Here is a 24986-nt window from a genome sequence, read left to right on the forward strand (position 1 = left end):
GAGCTGCGAATCCTTCCCGCTCCCTCCAAGTTCCCACCCTCAGGCCTCGCTTGCACCTGGCCACTTCTCTCAGCTTCCTCAGCCACCACTATCTCATGACAGGACAACCAAAATAACCCTTCGTGGTGTACCCCCTTTCAATGTGTCCTCCCCACTGTGTCCAATGACCTTTCTAAAACACAAAATAGGCTTCCATGGGCCTCTCTAGTGGTACCCCATGACCTGGAAGTAAAAACCAAGCTGGTTCGCATGGCCCCGGCCCACCTTTCCAGCCTCCGGGCTCAGCTCCCTCTGAGATCCTCCTCTTCTCTGAAGGAGCCAGGCACTTCCTGCCCCAGAGCGATTCTGCCGGGAGGAGGTCTTCCTGCGGAGGCCTGTTCTCAGACATGGTGGGTAAAGGACCATGGAAGCCTCCTTCATAGCAGCTTCTCCGTCACATAGAGCACGTTGGGCGTCAGTCCAGGTCTCTGTTCAATACCTATTTGCAGAGCACAAAGGACCAAGTAGGAAACGCCAGCGACCATTCACCTTTCTCTTTTCTACTCAGCAAACTCTACATCTGAGATGCTGTGAACACTGTGCGTTAGATCATTCTATCCTCACAGTCCTCGACTTTACGATACTTTAAGTTTTTAATCCAACATTTATGTTAACATTTTATCCAAACATTTTTTTTAATGCTACCGCTTCCAATCACTCTCTTCTGGTTTTTAAATTAATCCTGGAAAATGTAATTCAAATCTGGTGGGATGGAAAAGACAGGGAAGGCGATTGAAGCCAGGTGGGTTGTTGCGCAGGTCCCGGCATGCGGTGATGAGGGAACGTTGAAGAAGTCCTTCACCTCGAGGAGACATCATTTCCTCACCGACAAAATGAAGCTAATCTTTGACTTGCAGGGTCCTTGTGAAGATTAGATGGAATCGAATGAATAAAAGAATCAAGTATAGTTCCTAATCCATAATGGGCCTTTAGCAAACTTTATTCTACCCCCTTTCATTTATGTCTTCTATATCTCTGAATACAGACACACCCACAGGCAATATTTTTTATATCGACACACAAACACCCATTTTATAAACACAGGCTGTCAAGACCTTCCCAAATGAAACTGAAACGTAGACACGATGTTGGGGGGACTGTTGTGCGTGTTGTTTGGGCCACTGGAGCAGAGCCAAGGTAATTAAATCTCTTACAAATGTAGTTACAGAAAAGACCCCAGCCATTGGCCACTGCAATCATTCTATTTCTGGGGGGAAAGGAGACAGGTTTATTTGCAGGATCCCAGGCTTAATCATTGGTATTAAATGAGTTAGGACCGGAACTAATCAAAGAAGCAAACAGCTGATTACCGCTGTTTTGTAAAAGAAAGAAGTAATTGCTGTTCACACAGGTTAAAGCAGCCAAAAAGGCCTCTAACTAAAGGGCCCCACTCTTTTTCTCCCTTTATAATTTGTTTTCAATGGTCTTCAGTCTGTGAGGGCTTACATATTCAGTTCCTTCAGAAGCCTTTTTGTGCGAGTCCCAATTAAAAAGCCAATCACGTTGTTAATAAATTGGGCTAGCAGCCTCCTTCAGAGGAAGAAACAAATAAATCAGAGTGTTTCAGCCATAGAATCTGACTCTGTATGAGTATATAGGCAGTTAATTCAATTATAACCCGGGAACGTCATGAAGCCACATGGATTTAGTCATGATGATGATTTACAGGGGAAGGAAGGGCTATGACATGCCTTATATAACATGGAGAAACGCTTGTTCTATTTGTTCAAAATTATAGCTTATAATTTTCTTCACATAACATTTTGTACTCATGCGCTCACTATTCAGTATAGCTAGAGTGACTGTGGACTTCAAGTTCTGCCTATAATTGGTGACCTAGTTGCATTTTACCATCTGGCTAGAAATATTGGTATAATTAGCATATATCTTTCTTTTGGCCTTTCAAAGGGGTATTACAATCACTAAATTTAAATTCCAGTGGTGAACCACAGAGGGTGGAATCCTTTTGACTAATTATAAAATAATACTTTTTTTGTTTACTCTGAAAGTTGGATGACCACAGCATCGGGTTGGCATAGGGTCCAAACGTGAGAGATTATTCATATGATTCTGAATAAGATCTTGTACCACCCTCCCCATTAGAGATTCTTGAACAGTTTTCTCAGTAATAATATATATTAAAGGAAAGTACTTAATTGATTTCTATAAGCTCAGAGATTGATATGTTTCCCATGAGTAAAACTTTTACTTTTCCATAAAGTAAGAAGATAGAATCTCTCTCTCTCTCTCTTTCTCTCTCTTTCTCTTTTTTCTGCTCTTCCCCACCCTCCTTCTCTGCCTGTAGTGAGGAAACCATGTATATGGAAAATGTTGGAACTTTTCTATTCTTACGGAAAAATTTTGATAAGTAGGGAAGGTGTCAGAAGATATGGAAAGGGCTGTGGTGGCTAATACTTGGTGTAAACTTGACAGCGTTAAAAGATGCCCCAATAGCTGGTGAAACATTTCTAGGTGAGTCTGGAAGAGATTAGCATTAGAGCTGGTAGACCAAATAAAGTAGATCAAGCTCACCAACGCCGGTGGGCACATCCAATTCGTTGAGGTCCACAGAACAAAAAGGCAGAAGAAGGGGAAATGTGCTCTCTTTGCTTGAGCTGCGACTTCTATCTTCTCCTGCCCTGAAGAGGAGGATGTGGTGACAGTGCAGTCAGCTGGTTCTGGAGCCCAACGGCTGGTCAGGCTCAGAGATCCCTGCAGAAAGCCATGTCCGTGATGTTTGATCAAGGAAACATCTTCAAGACAGTGATGGCCCATGAGCATCAGAGTGTGTTGTATCCGGATCGAATGGCGATTTCTAATAAAGGTATGAAGCTTACAGTGCTACAAAGAGGACTACTGATCCTTTATGTGGAAAGCCCGATCTCCCCAGTCCCTTCTCAGGTACAAGAGCTGGTTCTCACAGAATAACTTCACCCATATTCCTGGGGAAGAAGCTGAAAGCAGACAACTACAATGCAAGTCTCTGAAAGTAAGTCTCCCATTGGTGGAGACACCGGAGGGTGGCCAACCCACTAAGGATAGCCAACCCCCTTCTCTGTGAGAACCAGGTATATGAATTCCAGTGTTGTTTTTCTAGTGAGAACATTTCTGTTCATGAGGATGTTATCCAAAGTAAAAAAAAAAAAAAAAAAAAAAAAAAAAAGATCTAATAAGGCCCATATGAGTCTTCTCAGACTCAATGCTATCTTCTCCCTCTGATGCCATGCTCCTTCCAGAGGCAAAGTTTGCCCCACATAACAATTTTGGTTCTACCTTAGTCCTAGAAGCCACATTCACAGCATTGAACCATTATCTACAAGGTCCAGCAATTCTCCACATATGTGTACTAGGGAAGTGAGCAAAGTTCTTGTTGTTGTAAGACGTGTAAGATCTCTTTCTCCTTGTTATCTCCTGAGACTTTTCCATTCTTTCCAAACTCTGTGTTTCTCAATAGATTTAAGTATTTGCAAATTAAGGCCCCAGTGGAATTTTTTAGAATTCTTTTGAGTGCTACTCTACTTCCCCTGATGCAAAGAAGCAGTCTCTTGCTCTAAAAGGGAAAAAATACAGGCAGAGATTGTAAATTAGTACTTTAAAAATTATTTGGCTGCACACTTTACAAAAGAGGCTCTTCAATCGCAAATGAAGATATTTGGTAGTTAATATCTGTTTCGCCTGATAGATTGTCAAATAAGCTACACTTATTTGACCAACACTATTCAAGGATTCTTCTGTTCCTCACTTTTTGCCAAATTTTCACTCTTCAAGGCACACCCACCTCCACTCCCATTACTCTCAGCAGACGACTACATGAAATCTTCTCTTGTCTGTCAGGAAAAAATGTTTTTACTTATTCTAGTCAAGGTTGCCCCCTCCAATTATGTTTGTGATCTCATCACTTTCTCTGGCATTTTTAACGATTAGTCATTTTGCACGCTTGTGCCTTTCAATTGCTGCTGCCATGTGGACTCCTCCTCTTTGCCTAAAACATTTTTCAAAACACTCTACAAACTATTGTTCTCCTCTCCCTTCCCCCACTCCCCGTAGATTTCTTGGAAATATACCTGCGGCCTCTACTTCCTCACTATTTTCTCAGCTACTTACAAACTCATGACAGAGAAATCGCTGTATCCAACAACCATCTCTCAGCCCTCTGCCTCTTGAAGGTCTGCTTGTTAGTGAGATGAGACTCACTGCCCTGTCCGGTCCTGGCCTCTCCTCCCATCTCAGTCATGCTAGAACTAGGAGAACCAGTTAGAGTATCATCTTGATGATCTAGATCAGAGTCAGGAAACAAAAATGCAGCCCAATGTCTGTTTATAAAGTTTTATTGGCACACCCATTCATTATTGCATATTGTCTATGGCTGTTTTCATGCTCCAGCAGCAGAATTGAGTAGTGATAAGATGCTTTCTGGCCTGCAAAGCCTAAAATATTTAATAATTGGCCCTTTATAGAAAAAGTTTGCTGACCCCTCTCTACTAGTAGATGATCTAGACAATCTAGACCAAGTAAAAGAATGTGGACCCAACTGTATTTCCACAATATAAGAATCAAGAGGAAATGACTGTAAGATATTAGGAGATATCACTGATGAAAATTAATGACTAATTGGAAGAGGTGCAGTAGGAAACACAATTTTTAGAATGACACCTAAATTCCAGTTGTGATGTGTTAACTAAGGGAGGGAACATGATGTATTAACTAAGGAAGTTTGGGTGAGGTGATACAGAAAGGGAAAATATGATCATGATTTTAGCGCTATTTTACATTTGAGGGTACTCCGTTATTTCCCAAGAGAATATGTAGCACTTCAGTGCCCAAGAGAAAAACTGGGGCTGAAGAGAAAATTTGGGAATGTGTATGTTCCAGAAAAAGAAAAGATATGGAACAGAAAATGTTCACAATTAGGAAGTTTCAAGGCATCAAATTCTCCTCAATTGTGAAGTTCTACACACCATTTTTCTCATTATACTTCATACTTCTTACATGATTTAGCATATACAATTGACCCTCCTTATTCACAGATTCCTTATTTGCAAATTCACCTGCTTGCTAAAATTTGTGTGTAACCCCAAAATCAACATGCATGGTGCTTTCAGTCATTTGCTAACACGTTCACGTGGTGAAAGAGTGGAGTTGCCCGATACACTTGTTCCCAGCTAAGGTTGAACAAGGTGACCCTGCCTTCTTAGTTCTCGTACTGGAAGACAAGTGTCCTCTTTGTGGTCTAATTCATGTCATGTTTTCTGCATTTTTGTTGGTGATTTTACTGTTTATAACACTTCATAGTTCAGAAGTGTTATGCATGTAGTGTTCCTATGCACAAGGCCTTATGGAAAAAAACACATGTATCAGATAAGCTTCATTCAGGCATGAGTTCTAGTGCTGTTAGCTATGGGTTCAATGTTAATGAACAACTATTAAATAAGGTCTCTGTAAACAGAAACGCACATAAAACAAGGTTATATATTGCTCAGTGAACAAAAATGTTATGAAGAGCTTTCAGGAACCTAACCCTGTATTTCTCCTAGAAGCAGTGTTTGGGATTCACTGTTTATGGGGAATTCATAGAATATAACTACCGTAAATAAAGGGAACTGACAACCAGGTTATAAACTTCTTGAAAATTCCTTTATTCATTAAAAAATTTTAAACTGAGAAAATAACAGTTCAACCATTTGTGGTGGCTCTGAATTCCTTATTTGTCTTTACAGTAATGTAGTACTCTGCCATTCACTGACATTTCCTTAAAGTATCTATTATTACTAAAGAATAGACCTTGTTCACAAATATGTGTGACTTTTCCAAAAGACAAGATCTAATAAACACGTCTGCATTGGGAAAGAAGTTCAAAGATGATGTGGGTCAAAGGCTAGAGCCTCCAGGCAAGGTCTGCTTTTATGAATAATACATTTAGAAATACTTTAGAACAAAAGACAACCACAAATGTAAACAAAAGTGCCTTATAATTTTTAACCAAAAGGATCATTAAGCTGATGTAACAAGTTTTGTTACTGAAGGTTTCATAACAATGTCATTCAATATGCCTCAAGCAACATGAATATTTAATGAAAGCTAAGTTGGAGGGCAGTTGTAATTGGTGTGAAATTTACAATTAAAGTTTTTTAAACTTTCATAAAAGTATAAACTGGTAATTCCCAAACTGGAAGTTGAATAACTTAATTTTAATACAATTTGAAATTAAAGAATAATTGTTTACACAACATTGAATAAGGATGTTCCCAAGTCAGATATCAAACTGAAAATTCAAAATAGAGGAAATGTAAACAGTTATAAAATACCAACATTTATCACTGTTGCTTAGAGCGGGCTATTCAAAGTATGGCCCATGAACTATCTGCAACCAATCCAAAAAGATCGAGCTCGTGCTAGATGAAAACCAGTTCTAGCATTAACCAGCTGCTACAGCAAGACTTCCTTGATGAAGGAAGCTATGTGTTGATTTAGCCTCCGGCACAGGCACCTTCTCTCATCACAATCTACGAACAGGCCCTGCTGGGCTTCTCTAAAGGGCCATGACAACTTTCGTCCTCAGAGTTAGGTTAACTTTGTGTGGGGAAAAAAGTTAAATGGCAATTATAACTGTCATCTATTCTACTACTTTTTAATCCCACCTCTCTAGGGATCTGATCCAAGAGGAAAATTAAATTCTATAAATTCATCACAGTTTCACACTACTCTTCAGATGTGTTTTCAGGCATCCGTTCACCTCACAGGGACTCTAGATTCCTGCTTCAGTCAGATACATCATCTGCTTTTCATAGACTTTCAATCTTGGGAGAAGAAAAAATAAGAATTGAGTCATTTGTTAATAACTTCTCTTTAAAGATTGCTTTACTTTATTTTTACATTTCAATTAGTAAAAATATTTAAATTCACCCTTATGAAAAAAATTGAATACTGTTTATGTGCAACCACTGGGTTTTTTTTTTGTTTTTGTTTTTTTATAATAGAAATTGTTAGGAAAAAAGGTCTGGAAATTTACAACTCTGTGTATTCTATTAACTAAGAGGAAGTATATAAAGTATTTTAATATTCTTAAGAATTAAAGAAAGCTAGTATAAAATATTTTAAGAACTAGCTTATAATTCAAAATTCTAACATTTCTTGATTTTTTTTTTTTAGTATGGCACAATTTCTCTAGAAATTAAATATATAATATGGTCTTTTGTAAAAGTAATCACTTTCTCTTTTTCCAATGGCTTACTAAGCTTTACCTGCATTACCTTAATACTGAAGGCAAATAAATGGACAATCAACAATTCAGAAAAAAACTCATCAGTTTTACATATACAAAAACCCAGTTTAGCTTCCACAATGACTAGTTTATTGACCCAACAAACTGCTCCTTAAAGAATTTATATGTATATTCATATGTCATAAGACAAGAGCTCCTTTGGCACCTGAGTTGAGCATATCAGAGTGAAGAATGCCTAGACAAAGTTGTCTAAAGACTATATTTTCTCTCTCTATACATATATACATATACCTGTACATATACACACACACAAATAGAAACAACTTTCCTTCAAGAAATGCTGGGGATATAAAGATTACAATGACCTTAACATGACAGTATAATAGACTTTTGAATAGTCACCAGGTGCAAAGTCATCGAAGATCACCCCAGGAGTGAACTTGCCCCACTGGGACCACACATAGTCCCGGCCCTGAGCACACGTCCTGCTGTCCCAGGGACTTACTGGCACTGGTCCCACCAGAAGACCGCGAGGGCCCCTCTGCAGGGGGCCTTCTGGGAGCCGCACCACCACTAGGAATCGACGCGGGAACTTCAGGAGGGCTTAAGGGCATGGTGTTTTATGACCACATCTACCTTGTGACTCTGGCATTGTGTTCATAGTCCCACTGGTGCTGTGACTTTTTGAATGCTCACTTTTAGAACTCTGAATGCCTGGCTCGTATCTCAAGACTTAGAAGACATCTAGAATTCTCTAAGTCACCTAAGTCTGTCACCATTTTCTCCTAACTCAATTAATAAAGGTGTTTGGCCGACTAAAAATGGAGTGCACTCAGTTTTCCCGAAGTATCTTCTACTCTAGGAATTCTGGAAGATGAAATCCTCTACCCTTATAAACCGTATTTTCCATTTGTCAGATCCAATTACATCTGAAGAAGACTGAGAGTTAAAATGCCATGCTACTCTTTCCTCTGCTCTAACTTGTACATAACATCCCTGCTCTGGTTTGTAATCCCCCTTTGCTCTGGGTAAAGGACCTATCTCATAGAGCACACTACATATAATGAGAATCTTATGTAATTTCAAAATAGCCATCAAAACATCTTCAAATATAAAATATCTCTTCATTATTTTCAGTTTACATCAACCATAATATAACTCAAATTACTTTCTTTTCCTGATATATAAAACATTTTGAAAGTCCATATGAACTTAAATTATTCCAATGCACACTTTTATTTTTGGTTATATATTTAAGTCTTTTCTTCTCTGCATAGTGGTATCTCAGGATAGGAAATTAAATTATGCTAGTAACTAATGACATTTTAACAATTTCCTAAATCCTCCTATGCAAAAGTGCATTTACAATATAAACAAGCCATATATAAAGCTACAGACCACAGTCACACACTGGAGTGGATTTCAAATGTCAAGTTCAGTCCACAGGAATCAGAGAGAAGAGTGCTAACAGAGCACATCTGAAACAAGTTCATGGGGGCTGGGCAACGAGTCATCAAAGCGGAATCTTTTGGAAACCACACTGCTATCCTCTGGGATGTTCTCTTTGTCTTCTCGATCCTCACAGGTGCCATTACAGGAGGATTTCAGAGTCTTGTCTTCAGAGGACCTTGTTGTGTGATCCTGACCTTGAGGGGGACTGGACATTTCTTCGGGGAGAAACAAGTTTCCAAAATCCCATTGCTGTAGCCAAGAATGAGTGAGGCAGATCTCTGCTGTTGGTCTTTTCCTTTGAGAGAAAACACCAAGGAAAAATTGAGAACTAAATAGCAGTTTGGAAATGTCTGCAGTTCAGTGTATCATCAAGTTACTTGTTATAAATATGAAAATAACACATACCCACAGCACAGAAGGGAGTAAGCATAGGAACCCTGGAGAACCTAGCAATCTCTTTCATTCTGACATGTGCCAAATATTCAATTTATCATGGAGCTTACAGATGAAACTAGTCAAAAAGCTTGAGAATGGATATTATCCTCACAAATAAAAACTAGTGAAATTATAAAGTCTCTTGGGTTTATAGACCCTTTGAAGGAAAATATATGTGATTTATAATATCTAATATTATTTTGTTATTAAAAGCAGTCACTGCTAAGTCTTAAAAACAAAAGCTACTCTTCAATGATGCTTACCTAGCATTTTGAGTTTTTAAACTTTGCTTTCTATTACAAAAGTAACGTAGTCAAATATCACAATATTTCAAAAGTAAGAAAAACACCTATCTAGCCCAGAGCTTCAACCTTCACACAACCACATTACCCTTAAAACCTGTTTCTTTTCTTTGCCTTCATGTTCATTTTTTTCTAACTATAAAAAAAATAATGTGCTCATTATAGAAATTTTAGAACCTAGGCAAAAGAATATTGAAGCAAATAAAAACTGCCTATAACCAGAAACAAACAGTAGTGGTACTATTTCAACTGTCACGTCCGAAATACAGCCAGTGAGAGCCTGGTTGGGCCAATAAAATAATTAACAAACCTACGAGGTTTTTTTCTTAAGCAGATAGGAGACTGAGTCCTCCTGAGATTAAATAATGACCAGAGATAAACGTCCTGACAAGTAATCACACCAGGGCACTAGGCCACAGCCTCTGCATTAAGGCCTGCCCTTTCCACGTAAACACTGCTGACCCTGGCAGACAAAAGGGAGGTTGGCTTTTTCTTTTCCTGCCTTGAAGTTGCCAATGAGTGAGGTCAGAGTCCTAAGCCACAGTTTCAAGTCCCTTCTCTGGTAGGCGGTCAGAGAGCACCCGATGATCCTTAAAGATCTGACCATCAGGCATTTGCACTTGCTACATAACTGTGATCATTTAACTACAAATCAACCAGCTGTGTGTATTGTAAACCTTCTATTTCTAATTATTTTAGGGAATTTCAGGAATTAATGGCAGGCTGAGAGAAAAAGAACCCATATCTTCCCTTCACTCCAAAATTCCCTGTTCTGTATTTTATATTTTCCATGTTTGGAATTATGAATTTGTTATTTAACGATCTCTCATACCACCTCTTTCTCCATTTTTCCCGAGAGCTTACTTATAATAGTGTTATAGTTTTAGAATGTATGTTTCTTAATAAACAAATTATTTATTTCATAATAGTAAACAGATTAATGTTCTTACTTACTCTGGATTTTTTACTAAAAGACTCTGGATAAAGTCTGTGGCCAGTTGTGAAACTGATGAGAAAGTTTCCTCTGAATAATCTACATTAACTTGAGATATATTGAGGTATGTTTCTTGATTATCTTCTCCCACAAATGGGGATGTATGAGTTACTAACATATAGGCTATGATACCAATATTCCTGAAAAACAAAAAAGGGAGAAGAGGAATTTTAAATGTGTTAATATTAAAACATTTATATAAAATAAAGTTGATACTCAACATATATATTCCTGTTCTCAACTTTACAGTTAAACTACAGACTTAAATTGTTTTCCTAAGTTCCTATATTATTAAAACTAAAATAATAATCTCAAAGTCTGCCTCACAGAAAAAGAATATGGGGGAAGTGCACATGTGTTATGTAGTTATAAATATATTAAATATATATCATTATACCTCCAGTCTGTCCTTCACACAAACACTTGTTACCAAGTACACAAAGCCATGCAAAGAGCAGCATTTTCCAAATGGTGTCCAATGACACAGTAATGATCTGTGAGACATAAACAGGGCTTTTGTGCAAATAGAGTCTGCAAGTTTGGCAAAGCATGAAGTTGGGCGGGTAGATTTTTTTTACTACAAAACTTTTCAGAGCCTAAAATAAGTTAATGACAAGTCTTGTGCTCAGGAGTCAAAAAAAAGAGAATGCGGACAGTATGTTTCACTCACTCATTCAGTCACAGGACCCTTTTTCCTCTGCAAACCCATTACAGCTCCGTGAACCCAAATCTTCCCTCAACTCTTCCACGTGGCCTGTAGTCAGAGCCAACAGCGGTCCCAACTACAGCCGCATAATCAACTCCAGGTCTGCTCCCCGGTCCTCTGGGCTAGCCACAGAGCTCGGTGCACCCTCGTTCAGGAGAGCATATCTTCTATGATATGCCCCCAGAACACTACCCTTCTGCATTGACCTGACCTCCCTCTTGTGCTCAGTTCTAGGCCTAGATCAGATGCCCCCACCTGGTGCTTGTCTGCTGCTTCCTCACGCTCAGTAAACAGCATTTCACCTTTATGACAGAACATGGAGCATGTTCCTATACTACATCTCGTCTTCCTCCTGTTTATTTCTGTACCTCTGGCTCAGAGCCGAAGTGCTACTTAAAAAGAACGGATAAACACTTTCCTGTGGCATAATAATGACACTTGAGTAAAACCTTTTCAAAAAAGCCTTATTATTTACATTTAGAATCAAAGAACCCTAGAATATACACTACCCAACTTTTAATAAAGGCATTTAGGTAACTAACAAAATCTTACCACATATCTGTAGCTGTGGTAATAGGATCATAATTCAGGATTTCTGGAGCTGAAAGGGAAAATATAATTCAAAATTCAATACTGACAAATTTAAAATCATGACAATTACTTTATATCAAGTTAAACTGGATTTAATTTTTAAGAACTACTAATATAAGATCAACAGAAATTTAACATCACATTAATTATCCTGTGACTGGACATTTAAACATATCTAATGTTAAGCAAATTATGTAACCACATGATTCAAAAGCCCCAATAATGTTCTTTGGTGTAACTGGTAGCTACATATATATTTTTTAATCATTTAGATTAATCCCAGAAAAAATAATTATGAAGAAGTAAAGAGTTGGAAGCTAAAATCTTCTTAAAATCTTATTTTACTACTCTTGGGGATTAGTTTGGTTATTTCATTAGCCTAATTTAAGTTTTCCTTTTCAGGGTAATAGCATCACATGCATCGTACAATGACACAAGGAGCAAACTGTGCTTCCTGGATGTGCTCTAGATTTACAAGTAGATTGCATATCCCTAATTTCCTGCGCAATTAATTTCCCACTGTCTCTTTCCCTGCCAAAGTGCTTTTTAAAATGTGAAATAAATTATCTATACTTTCTAAACATTACCATAAATTTCAAATTAGTACAGTAAAAACTCAGATTTATGCTTGAATAATAATTGCTTGGTTTCACTGTATGGTTTCCTAACTTCTCCAAGAAAAATTGTTTCCAAAGCCTAGCAGTGTTGGTAATAGAGCCTTTGAGACCTACATATGGTCAGCTGTCACTGCAGCACCTACAACCTCTTCGTATACTTCTGGAGCTGTGTTATCTAGAATTACAATAACTCATTCTAGGACACTATTGCCTCTACTAACATTCAGAAGTTAGTCATGTGCTGCGTTTCTCACTTAGGGAACGTCTTGCTGTGAGCAGCACCTGCTCTGCTTAGTTCAATGTCTGCATAGGGACAGCAATACACGCAGAAACAAAAGCGTATAGACAGATTACTACTATAAACTTAAAACTTCACATTTACATGCTGCCTCATATGCCTTAAAAACCTTCATAGTCTAATTGGTTGATCTAGTACAATGTTATTAGATTATCTAGTCATAAATTTTTTTGTCACACTTCTTTAAAATCCTTTTACAAACTGAGGCAAAATCTCACATTTTAAAGTAGCACCAACAAACAACAAGGAGTCCTGCTACCAATTCCTGCGAACTGAAGATATCTGTATTGTCAACAGCATTAGAGCTGAGACAGGACCGAAGGAGAAGTGATGTCTACCCAACAGCCCGGCCTCAAGGGCAGTGACGGCCCACTTGATCTGTTTTCGTCTATTTCCTGCTCCCTAACTTTCTTTTTACCCACACATTAAACTTTTGAACTTATATGCCTAATATGCTGTGAATTGTTGTGAATGTCTCAATAATCTTATATTCATTACAGTTCATTCAAATGTGTCATAACCAAATCTCATTGTACTAAAATACTTGAACCAAATATATCCTGAAATTAGATGCTCTAAAATATATAACGTAGAGGCGTCATTTAGTTAATAAATTTCAAAATGGTGTAGAAAATAAGAGAAAATTCTTACCTAAGTATTCAGGTGTCCCCATGATTTCCCGAAGTTCACATGCATTTCCTAGTTTTCGAGACATTCCAAAATCTACAATTTTTATGTCCCCAAGAGGGTATATGCTGCTCAATAATATATTCTGTGGCTAATAAAGCACAACAAAAATATGATCAGTAATATACAGCAATAAAACACTACTAGTCTCTGATCAGAGGTAAATTAAGTGGAACATATATTTCATATGAGTCATTCATGAAACATTTGCTAAACTATTTAGAAGGAGCTATAGAGTCAATGATAAATAAAGTAAAAATGTCACTCAGAGGATTCTTGGTTTGGGGAAAAAGATGGATACATAGACTGATTAACTGATTATGAGCTAGAGAATACTCAGTAGTAACGACTACTTAATTCTGCCCATAATAAAGCCCAAGAAGACTCTGCAGTAGAGAAGATGCTTAAGCTGAATCCTAAAGGATACACAGGACATGCCAGTTAGAAAGGTGCCCTGGGGAATCGCATGAACGAAGGCTTGAGGAAATAAAGTACATACATTTCCAGAAACAGAAAATGGTTCAGTACAGTGTGATGGTCCTGGATCTGATGTAGGTTAGACAGTAAGCTGCATGGGAAAGTCTACGGAAGGGAAATTATACAGAAAGGAAAGAGTACAATATCAAAAAATAAGATGCAGATGGATTCCAATGTTAAGGTCCTTCAGTAGCTGTGGCGGAAGGATAAGGAGAAAGAATAGTACCATGAGAGGCTGAAGTGGTGACAGGGCTTGGGAAAGGGGCCTGAATGATCTGGGGGGAGGGCGGGCAGAGGAGCAAAAGACTGAAAACCTCAAGAGAAAGATGAGCGTGAGGGAGCAAAGGAATGAGGACAAGGAGGAAGCTACCTTCAGGGATGGGTCAGAACTGAGTATTTTAGAGGGAGGCGGTTTATAAACAGGAAGATCCAGGACATAAGAGTAAGGTGGTGTGGGGTGCTTTAAGGCTGAGAACATGGAGAACTGATGGTTTAAGAGCCAAGTGACTACTGTGAGCTGCTCACACATGCAGGCCTCTCCTCTCGGCCAACACAAGCTTAAGTCCATGTCGCACAAGGGAAACAGAGAGCACACCAGTGCCGCCTGGACCGCAGATCTGACTGCTGCTTCCTGCCAACCCAGCCTGCCACTGTGCAAAGCCAGAGCAAAGAGGAACGAGTGTAGCGGTGCTTACAATTGCATCTTACGTTACCTTTAAATCAAGGTGCACAATGTTATTCTGATGCAGATAATAAACTCCTTCAAGTATTTGTTTGATGAGTCTGATAATGTCACTTTCAGAGACCATTTCCGCCAGCTCAGGTAAACACAAGTTGAAAATTTCTCCACCTGCAGCACTGACATAAAATTCAGATAATAGAAACTTGAAAAATCATTGACCTAATATGACGTTTTTAAATACTGTATCCCTGTTAAGTAAAAGACACACAGCCATCTACATTTTAGTCTCCAAATGCACATTTAGAGTAGAAGAACGGCGTGGGAGGGCTCTTTAAGGAATAAAGTAGATGACAAGAATATTTCAAATTATGGATGCTAATATTTGAATATTTAACAAATAAAATTAAATTGCATTATAATTCAATAATAACTGCCTTAACTGCAATAAAAAGAATAGCTGACACTAGCAGCTCAGTTCTGCTGCCCCTCCATTTTACTCATTTTTATTTAACTACAAATACCACCTATTTTGATCTTCATGACAACCTTGTGAGGTAGGTGGCTATTACTTCCATTTTACAGATGAAGAACCAAGTTCAACGAGGATACAGCAACTTGTACATGGTCACATAGTAAATGGAGGAACCAGAATCTCAATCTGCATAAAATGGGTGAGAATCAATATTCTTCACCAATATCCTGTTTGGCAGCTTCACAAAGAATATTTGGGGCCAGAACCCAGGTCTTTTATTTATATGTATGTATGTGTGTATGTATTTATTTTTAAAGAATTGAACAGCCAAAGAATGTTGACAAAGGCATAGTGAAAAATCCCTAGGTCTGGAATCAAACAATTAAAATCCTAAATCTGCTATTTACAGCAATATAATTTAGGGCCAGTCACTTATTTGAGCTTCCCATCCGTAAAACAGAGCTATCACAACACAACAGATTTTATTTTTTGAGGACTAACTCTAAATAATAAGATAAAAAGGTCTCAGTCAGAACATCATGCAAAAAAAATCTAGATGGTTAGTCATCAAATTTAAAAGGTATGTTTGGGAATATCTCAAGTAAAGCATATTCTATGTAATAAAACAGGAACTCACTCACTCTAGGAACCATTATTTTTATTTCTTTGGCTCACTGCTATATCCATAGCATTGAGAACAGTGTCTGACATGTAGAAGTGTTTGTTGAATGAATGAATGCATGGATGGATGGATGGATGGATGGATGGATGGATGGATGGATGATGGAATAGGCAGTCATGCTTCAGAGCAGCTGAAACTGAAATTCAGAAATCTCACTGACTGCCAAGAAGAAGAGCAAGTCATAATGTATTAGGAGCCATAAGAAAAAAAATCAATGGTTGTCACAAATTTGAGTCTCACTCACATTGAAAGACAGGGGACTGACCCTTCACACTGCTGATGTAACTCACAGTCCAGCCGTCTACACCGAGTGTGCCAGCAGCCAGGTGCCCGCCCGCAGAGGCCGCAGGGCTACGCTGCTTTGCATTTTGTTTGAGAGTCCAAAGAACCCCGTGGGGCAGCTGGTAGGGAGCACATGTGAAGCTCTGATCATGTGTACCTCATACCTCAGCTCCCCAACCCTCTGCATCTCTCAGCATACTGATGAGAAAGTAACTTTGATACCTGTCTTAACTTTATCATGGTAATCAGCATACTGATGAGAAAGTAACTTTGATCTCTGTCTTAACTTTATCATGGTAAAGACAATCTGAGTAGGAGACATTTAGTTTGCTTTAAAATGTCTAGCAGTGAACTCCACCCTGTGCACTCCTGTAAAGACACTGCACATAACACGAATGCGATGGTAAGTGCATGCGCCTGTTTCTCCTACTGTAACACAATGACACACACTGAAAAGCATCGACCTGACTCCAGTGGGTTGCTGCAAGCATGAAGTTAGATAAGCCATGTAAAGCACCGAATACAACAGATGTTATAAGGATCAACGCAGATCATCACAGTGTCTGACACATGATAAATACTAAATAAGTATTCGTTATTATTATAATGAGCAACAAATACCAGTTCCACACCTAACCAACATCCAGCCTTTCTGGATGTGGGGCTTCTTGATGATTATGAAGGCAATTTTCAAAAGTCTTCGCTAAATTAAAATTCAGTTTTAGAAACACTGCATCATACATATAGAAGTATATGTAATATATTAAGTGAACAAAAAGGTTACAATAGAGTATGCCCAATAGATCACAATTTGTTTCTAAAGGTAAATGTGCATAGACTGGAAAATAAGAATGATTTTTAAATATAGGAATATGCCATAAAAGTAAACATAGTTTACATATGACATCCATTTTCTATATCTTCTAAATTTAACACAATAGGCTATTACTTTTGTAACCATGGAAACTATCCTACCAGTTTTTTGTTTGCTTATTTCAGTAACAAGGTCAAACAAATACTATGACTGTCAGCCTATCAGATTGTCTCTTCCTTTCAGTTTGGCAAGCTGACCAATGTCTGTTGTAGGACTACCATTTTCCCCACAAAAGAGATACACAGGTGGAGCTACAGAAATAGAAAGTGAGCCAGAGTTAAGAGGAAAGAAAAAAAACATAACTTAAGAAGCAGATTACAGAAGTTCGCAGAAACTGGATAAATACTTTGGCATGTAAAGGAAACTATCAAGACACCCACCAATTAAATGGTTCAGTTAATATGGCAAGATGTCAACAATCGGTGAATCAAGTTGAAGAGTAGTGTTATTCTTTCAACTTCTTTGTAGATTTGAAGTTTAAGTCCTAATATGTCAAAACTTTCGAAGCATTTTATTGTTGCCATTTAGATCAGCGGTCACCAACCGGTGGTCCGTGAGGTCCGAAAGGTTGGCGACCGCTGATTTAGATGATTGAAAAAAGAGGATTTTATGAAAGCTGATGACGCTCTTTTGTATATTCATCCTCCAAACCTAGAATTCCATCACTGTTTTGGAAAAATGTCAGCTACTTTTCACGTAGTCAAACATGCAGATGCCATGTAAGTAGATAACTTTTCAAAGGTCAGCTGAAGAATCTGACACATGTAGTACTCACAAAAATGCATGAACAATGAAATCATATTGGTAGTATCCTAGGCTCTTCTGCTACTTAGTTTTAGTGTCTGTGGGGCTGTACTCTTAGCCTTGTGAAAGTAGATGAATATAAAGTACCTATGTTCCTGTAATATCTCATCAACAGGAATGCTCACAAGATCTTGTCATACCTTTATCATTCTTGTCTTGACATTTCAAGTCACCCTATCCCACCAATGAAGGAGGTGCTATAAATTTACTTAAATTTACTAGAGTGTATACTTACTATTCCAATACCAAAATGATTTCACTTGTGTTTTCATAGACTTCATGGAGATTGATCACATGGGGACAGGACCTTGCCAACTCAAGCACGGCAATCTCGTGCAGGATCTCCGCGCGGCAATCCTGTCCTCTTCTGCGCTTTTTTAGGAATTTTGCGGCATATTCTTGGCCAGTTGATTTTGATATGCACTGTCTAACCACAGCAAATTTCCCCCTGGGAAGAAATGACAAGCAATTCTAACTTTTCCATAAAGAACAGTATTAGTACAACACAAATACTGCTATACCTCCAACTTAGAATCAACCTTTTCAAAAAATCATGCCATGAAATTTATCATTTTTCTCTTAAACTGCTGCATGTACTTTTATAAAATGTACAGTGTTACCACATAAAAATAAGAAGGGCAAATGTCGCAATAGGATGACGGAATTATATTTGTTCTTCCCTATTAATATATACATGATCATTGTACATCAACTCCATGCCATACTCTCCACATAAATTACTGTTTAGCCCTAGCCGGTTTGGCTCAGTGGAGAGAGCGTCAGCCTGCGGACTGAAGGGTCCCAGGTTCAATTCCCGGTCAGGGCACATGCCTGGGTTGTGGGCTCGATCCTCAGTAGAGGGTGTGCAGGAGGCAGCCAATCAATGATTCTCACTCATCATTCATGTTTCTATCTCTCTCTCCCTCTCCCATCCTCTCTGAAAGCAATAAAAATATATATTAAAAAAAATTACTGTTTAATATCACACAATCCTACAGTAAATGCTACTCTTGTTTTGCAGGCTCCAGAGAGGCTATGTATCTTGATCCATTTCCAAAGACCATGCCCTTAATAGCTTTAACTCTCTAATCAAAAAGGCTTTCCTTCAAATACAAAAAATTAAGACGAACGCAAAAATTCATACCTGACACTTAATTTTATTAGTGTAATCACTTTGCCTTTCAACACCACTTTTAACAAGCTTTGAAGCTTCCTATCACAATTTTTCAGTTGTATTACCAGTAAATCTCTTAGTATTGCTCAGTAGTCTATGAAGCCTGTAACAGATGTCAAAGGTATGTATATATGTCCTTTGGAGAGAACTAAAGACAGTTCACCTTCTACTAAGAAATTAATGGTTATCAACAGCTATGTACAAATACACCCATTACCGTCATGTATGTCATTTTAGGAGTAAGTATGTGTTTAGCTCTCTCCAATAAATGCTCAGCATCTCAGCCAAAATTTAAAGACAGAGGCAAATTGTATATTCTCAGCCTATAGTTGCTCAAAATCTAGTTTCCCAAAGACCTGATGTTATTTTGAGTAATACTACTTTAGGAGACTAATAAAAGCTACAAATTGCCTATCCAGAAAAATGTACATGTGCCCTTAAGTAGTACATTCTACATACAGTTTCAGGGGGGGTTTCAGAGTTCCAAGCCCATTCATACAACTTCTAAGCCTGAGGACAAGAAATCCAAAATTAAGGAACTCTATCCTAAGGTTCAAATGACTCTCTAGATACCAACAAATCCAGTATAAATAAAGGATCTGCAGAGAGTAACCTCTGTCCCACCACTCCTCTTGCCCCAATGTCCCTTCCATATACTTCTAACATGGCATGCCAGGTGCTTCCCAAGGAAAGTTTTTTTAATTCATTTGGTATTTGGGTTTGGGGTGGGGCCAAAATATATTGTTTGATTCTATTTTACTTACTGTTCTCAAGGACCAGGATGACAAAGATTCCTACTCTTTATTTCCCAAATTTCCTCCAAATTGATGCCAATGAAATACACTGGAAATCACACTGAAAACCTATAGCTACTAATGCCAAAAAAGTAACCAAGCTATAATTTGCCTCCTCTACATTTATCAAGATATAAATCAACTCAATAAATCTGCATGGACAAACCTGATTCTTTGAAAGAACTTTTCATTATTTGAGGATGCTTAATTTTAACTACAAGATATTTTCTTACTGTATGCAAAGAAATACAAATTGATGCATTTCAATGAACACACAAAAAAGTTAATAATTTCCTTAGCTTTCTTTCAAACCACTGGTATTTTGTACCAAATAAACTGAGTCGGACTAAGATTAAATGACTCATGAAAGGTCATATATGGGACTGGAGTGCCAAGAGTTACACTGTGGAATGTGAATCCCTGGCTTTCTGCTCTAACCACCACAAAACAATTCCTCCTTTTAAGACAGCTGTTTTTTAATAAGTCCAACTCACGCACTTCTGCCAATTCTTTCTTAGGTTTAGAAACAAAATTTATCTAAAACAGAAAGGAAATTTTAAGTTTTATGAAGAAATCCACTCTGTAAAACTTAGGAATCAGAAATAGTAGGCCAAGAAAATTGTCCACATATTTTATAGCACTAATTGTAACAATTCAGTTCAACTATAATTTTATGAATGTATCAATAAGCCAGGATTTTCTCAGAAACAAAGAGCAAAACTAAATACTTTTTATCGAATTGTTTCAGGTAGTCTAAATATGCTTTCTTAAGCAAGTTTAGTTCTCATTAGTCTAGAAGCCGTGGTCAGCAAACTGCGGCTCGCGAGCCACATGTGGCTCTTTGGCCCCTTGAGTGTGGCTCTTCCTAAGACTTAGGAGTACCCTAATTAAGTTAATAACAATGTACCTACCTACATAGTTTAAGTTTAAAAAATTTGGCTCTCAAAAGAAATTTCAATCGTTGTACTGTTGATATTTGGCTCTGTTGACTAATGAGTTTGCCGACCACTGGTCTAGAGCAAAGGTGACCAAATATTGATAATTATTTATTTGCCAATGTTCACCACTAAGTAAAAGCCCAGTGAAGGTAGAGACCCTATGTGTCCTAGTTACTACAGTAATTATAAAATCTCCATTAGCTAACTAACACATAACAGAAACTAAAATATCTGTTGAATAAAGCAAAAGTTAAGCCACTACTATAATACCACATATTGTGCTATTTTGAATCCTGTACTTAAAGCATTTATATTTTTAAAGCTTATTTGCGATTCCAATAAAATGTTACTTATATATTCACTACCTTATTTACATACCATTAAATAAGGTTAAGTATTTTTTATCATAATTATCAAATGACTTAGGAAAAAAAACAAGTATTTGATTTCTATTCTAAAATGCTAATTGTGGTTTAGAATTATCAAAATAAACTTCAATACATAATGTTCCTACATCAACTATAACAAAAACTAAGAAAATTTAAAATCCATACCAAGTATATATAATTAATTCATACCCTAAAAAGGCAAATCTGAATAGATTTCCCAGCAGTGAAAAGGTCTAGTAGTTACCCTGTGCATTCTAGAATAGACAATAAAATGTGAGAGAAGGGGGAGGGCAACCACAAAGGAAGCTGACGTTTATTTCGGCATCAGCCTCACCCTCTGACCACAGAGGCCTATGAAACTTGCCTCAGTTGGGGGGAGGGTAGAAAAAAACTTAACCAACATGTTAAAAAACAGGAACAACACAAAGAGCTTTGAGAATAGTCAAAATTGAACTACTAACATTTGCATGTTATTTTAGTTTGTTGAAGAAAATAAATTCTAAAACACTAACATCTTAAGATTAATAAAAAGCAATTGATTTAGAAAGGTAACTTTGTAGTTCACTACATGCCAGAATTATGCATTTAGATATTTCAAAATGTACATGCCTCAGGTTAAATAAGATTATAATGCTAACTTCTATTAATTAGGATTATAATCCTAATTAAAATTGGTAATGATATTAAAAGAACTTAGTCCTGGCCTGTGTTTCTCAGTTGCTAGAGCATTGGCCTGCTCCCTGAAGGGTCACGGTTCAATTTCCAGTCAAGGGCACATACCTAGGTTGCAGGTTCCACCCTCAGGCCTCGTAGAGGTACCTGAAGAAGGCAACCAATCTAGGTGTCTCTCTCACATTGATATATCTAGTATCTATCTCTATCTCTCTCTCCCCTTACCCCCTTCCAGTCTTTTAAAAAAAATGTTCACTATCAATGGAAAAAATATCCTCGAGTGAGGATTAACAACAAAAGAATTAAGGCAAGTTCTTGGCAGAGGAAATGTGATTTCCAATTTATCAAGGTTTACTAGCTATATCAATATTTACCATAACAATTTTAAAAAATGCTAGGTCTCTTTCATAAAGATATTAGAAATCTGAATGTGTTTCATCAGATTCTACTGAGAGTCTTTGCTCTGAAATGTTAGAGTATATATGATTCAATTTATGCTTTTTATGTTGGCATCTTATTTGTAAAACAATTGAGAAGTATTAATACCGTCCTCTACAAAGTTTAACTTTTCCTCAAAGAAATTTTATAGACTTTCTAGCTCCCAAATGCCCTATTTTGCAAAGTTAATAAATGTTTGTACATTTACTCATTAAAATAGTGACTTAGAAAAGCAGAAAAGAATGCCCTTTATTGTGAGTACTGTTCAAAGCATAGTCGGTTACCTGCTCAAAGCAGTTTCCAAACATTTTTGCAACAGAAGGAAAATTGGAGACATCTAATCCACCCTCTCATCTTAAAGAAAAGGAAATCACACAACTAAGAGATCACACAACTTTAGGTTCAGAGTAAAAATAGGTCAACTGACTTCCAGTTTAATCTGTTTTTACAAAATATACTAACGGATGCCATAGGACACATATCTGACATGGCTGCCAAAAAAAAAGAAAGAAAACTCCCAATGGAATCTTAGGCCTCCTCAAATAAAGTTGTTTTCTACTGTAGATGGTAAGACACTGACAATCCTATCCATCCCAAGTCTCCTTATTCTCAGACTAACAATGAAAAAAACAAAGTGGTTCAGAAGAAGGCTACTGGAGATGAGGTCATAAGATGAGCGTTTAAGGAAACCGGCAATGCTTAGCCAGAGTCCAATCTCGGAAGGATTGTCACAGGGACATTATAAGCAGCCACAAAAGGAGAACCGTGCCTCCTGCAGATGCGAACAGAGAGAAAGCAGAACTCAGTGTGCCTTGGAAGTGCTCACAAAAAGGAACAGACGTTCTCAGGCCGTGAGTTCCCCATCACTGAAGCAGTCAGATTGAGGCTGGGTAAACAGCCTGCCAAGAAAATCATAGAAAAGACGGCTGCCCTGCCTAAAACATTGTTTTAGGAGATCACCGACCACCAAAGTCCTTCCCATGCCAAGGTTCCGTGACTACGCCACGTGAGATAAAAGTAACTAGAAGGAAACGTATGCTTTCCTGTGACAATGCAGAGAAATCATTAAAGATTTAGAGCAAAACAATTTTTTAAAACATTCTGAAAGGTTTTAAAAACTGTATCTTTTAATACATCACTAAAGTACTATGTTTTTAACACATAATAAGTATGCCAGAAATGTGAAATATGAAACATTTAGTTCTTAGTCTGGTGAGGCAGATATCATCCTCATTTTGCAAAATAAAGACTGCATCTATCAAGATGTTGGGTGCAACAACTACATTCAGCTTAGCAACATAATTACTTTCCATGATTCGGTCCATTTTTGTTTTCACATTGAAATTAAGGTAAAAACCAATTGTACTATTTTACTGTAAATTTATCAATGCAAATACAGACTTAGTAAAGCATTTTAACAGAAGCCAAAACACTGCCTCCAGAACTAAAATCAAACTGAAGACAGAGGCCGATCACCATTTTCTAACCCTCTGATAACTGTCTTTAAAGCTCAACAGATGCTGAATATATAACTTAAATACCTTGGTTTATCTTTTATAACTTTGATAAGTATTAAAATGATAGCACTAAATGGTCTTATAATCTCAGGTCATTAAGGAATTTACATCTTGGTTAAGTCAAAACAGATTAGTATTAGTGTAAGTACAGGTTTTACTGATAGAACATACATTCCTTTTTTATACAGAATTCTAATATCAAATATGAGTTAATTTTTTTGTTTAATTTAGGAAAGAAGGGGAGAATCTAAACATTATTTTTTTAAGCCCAAACACAATATCCAGGAATTTTTTATTTGACAAAAACTTATATAGCACTCTACTAAGTGTTTTATAAATATTAACTAATGTAGTCCTCACGACCACCATGTAAGATTTATACAATTATCTTCACCCCATTTCTCAGATGAAACTACATGATCAAGAGGGACAGTCATTTACCTGAGGTCACTAGGCTAAGCTGCCTCTTCCCAGGTCCACCTCAGACAACCCCAAGTTAGGGGACAGAGCAGACATCCTAACAGCTCACTAACCCTCCCGTCAGTTACGACTGGGCCTGTATAGTAACAGAGAGATGATGACTTTTCTTTCTAATCACTGTTAAGTAACGACTGAGTTTCGTATAACTAGACACACAAATCCAAAATGTGAATTTAAACAGCATACAGATCATATAATTTCCTTACCTTCCTAGCTCTTTAGATGTCAGTGTATAAAAATTATTAAAGTTTTCCATTTTCATTGGAGTTTGAGGAGTTGTAGTTAGCAAGCCTGAAATACTTCGGCAATCAAATCTTCTCCTCGACATGTTAGATGGCGTCCAGATATGCTTTTCAGTCACTTCTTTTTACCTATTTTTTAAAAAAAGAGAAGAGACAGGATATAACTTCAATGTAGCTCAGGGAAAAAAAAAAGATATCTCAGACAGGATGTGCATTACATTATCAGCTCCAAATATAGCTATAAGACAGCCAAAAAGAAGATTTAAAGAGCACATTCTCCCCACCAGAAAAAAGATTCACACACATAAACTGGTATGGTACTTGAACTATGTTACTGTCTTCATTCAGAATAAAACTGCTGTTAAAAAAAACAACAAAACAAAAACCTGTAGCCCTAGCTGGTTTGGCTCAGTGGATAGAGTGTCGGCCTGCGGACTGAAGGGTCCTGGGTTCGATTCCGGTCAAGGGCACATGCCTGGGTTTCGGGCTCAATCCCCAGTAAGGGGGTGTGCAGGAGGCAGCTGATCATTCTCTCTCATCATTGATGTTTCTGTCTCTCTCCCTCTCCCTTCCTCTCTGAAATCAATAAAAATATATATATTAAGAAAAAACCTGTACAATTATTTTTAAAAAGTTATAATTTAATACAAGCAATCACTCAATTTCATTTTGAAACTAAAGTTTCATCTTCGTAAAACAAGATAATTTATCATAGCAAAGTAAGGA

At 37.5% G+C, this 24986-nt stretch overlaps 1 protein-coding gene across 1 annotated transcript; it reads right to left on the minus strand.

The window, feature by feature from the left end:
- Positions 1–5651: 5651 nt before the first annotated feature.
- On the minus strand, positions 5652–24383 carry STK17B (serine/threonine kinase 17b). The gene is made up of 7 exons (XM_014541213.1): positions 24225–24383; positions 17852–18064; positions 14534–14678; positions 13308–13434; positions 11703–11751; positions 10405–10584; positions 5652–9008 (listed from the first exon to the last, which is right to left on the minus strand). The coding sequence occupies exons 1-7, from the start codon at positions 24344–24346 to the stop codon at positions 8726–8728; spliced, it is 1119 nt and encodes a 372-aa protein (XP_014396699.1). The 5' UTR covers positions 24347–24383; the 3' UTR covers positions 5652–8725.
- Between the last annotated feature and the right edge of the window lie 603 nt (positions 24384–24986).

Source organism: Myotis brandtii, unplaced genomic scaffold (genome assembly GCF_000412655.1).
Source record: "Myotis brandtii unplaced genomic scaffold, ASM41265v1 scaffold1067, whole genome shotgun sequence".
In the NCBI taxonomy this organism is placed as follows: Eukaryota; Metazoa; Chordata; class Mammalia; order Chiroptera; family Vespertilionidae; genus Myotis; species Myotis brandtii.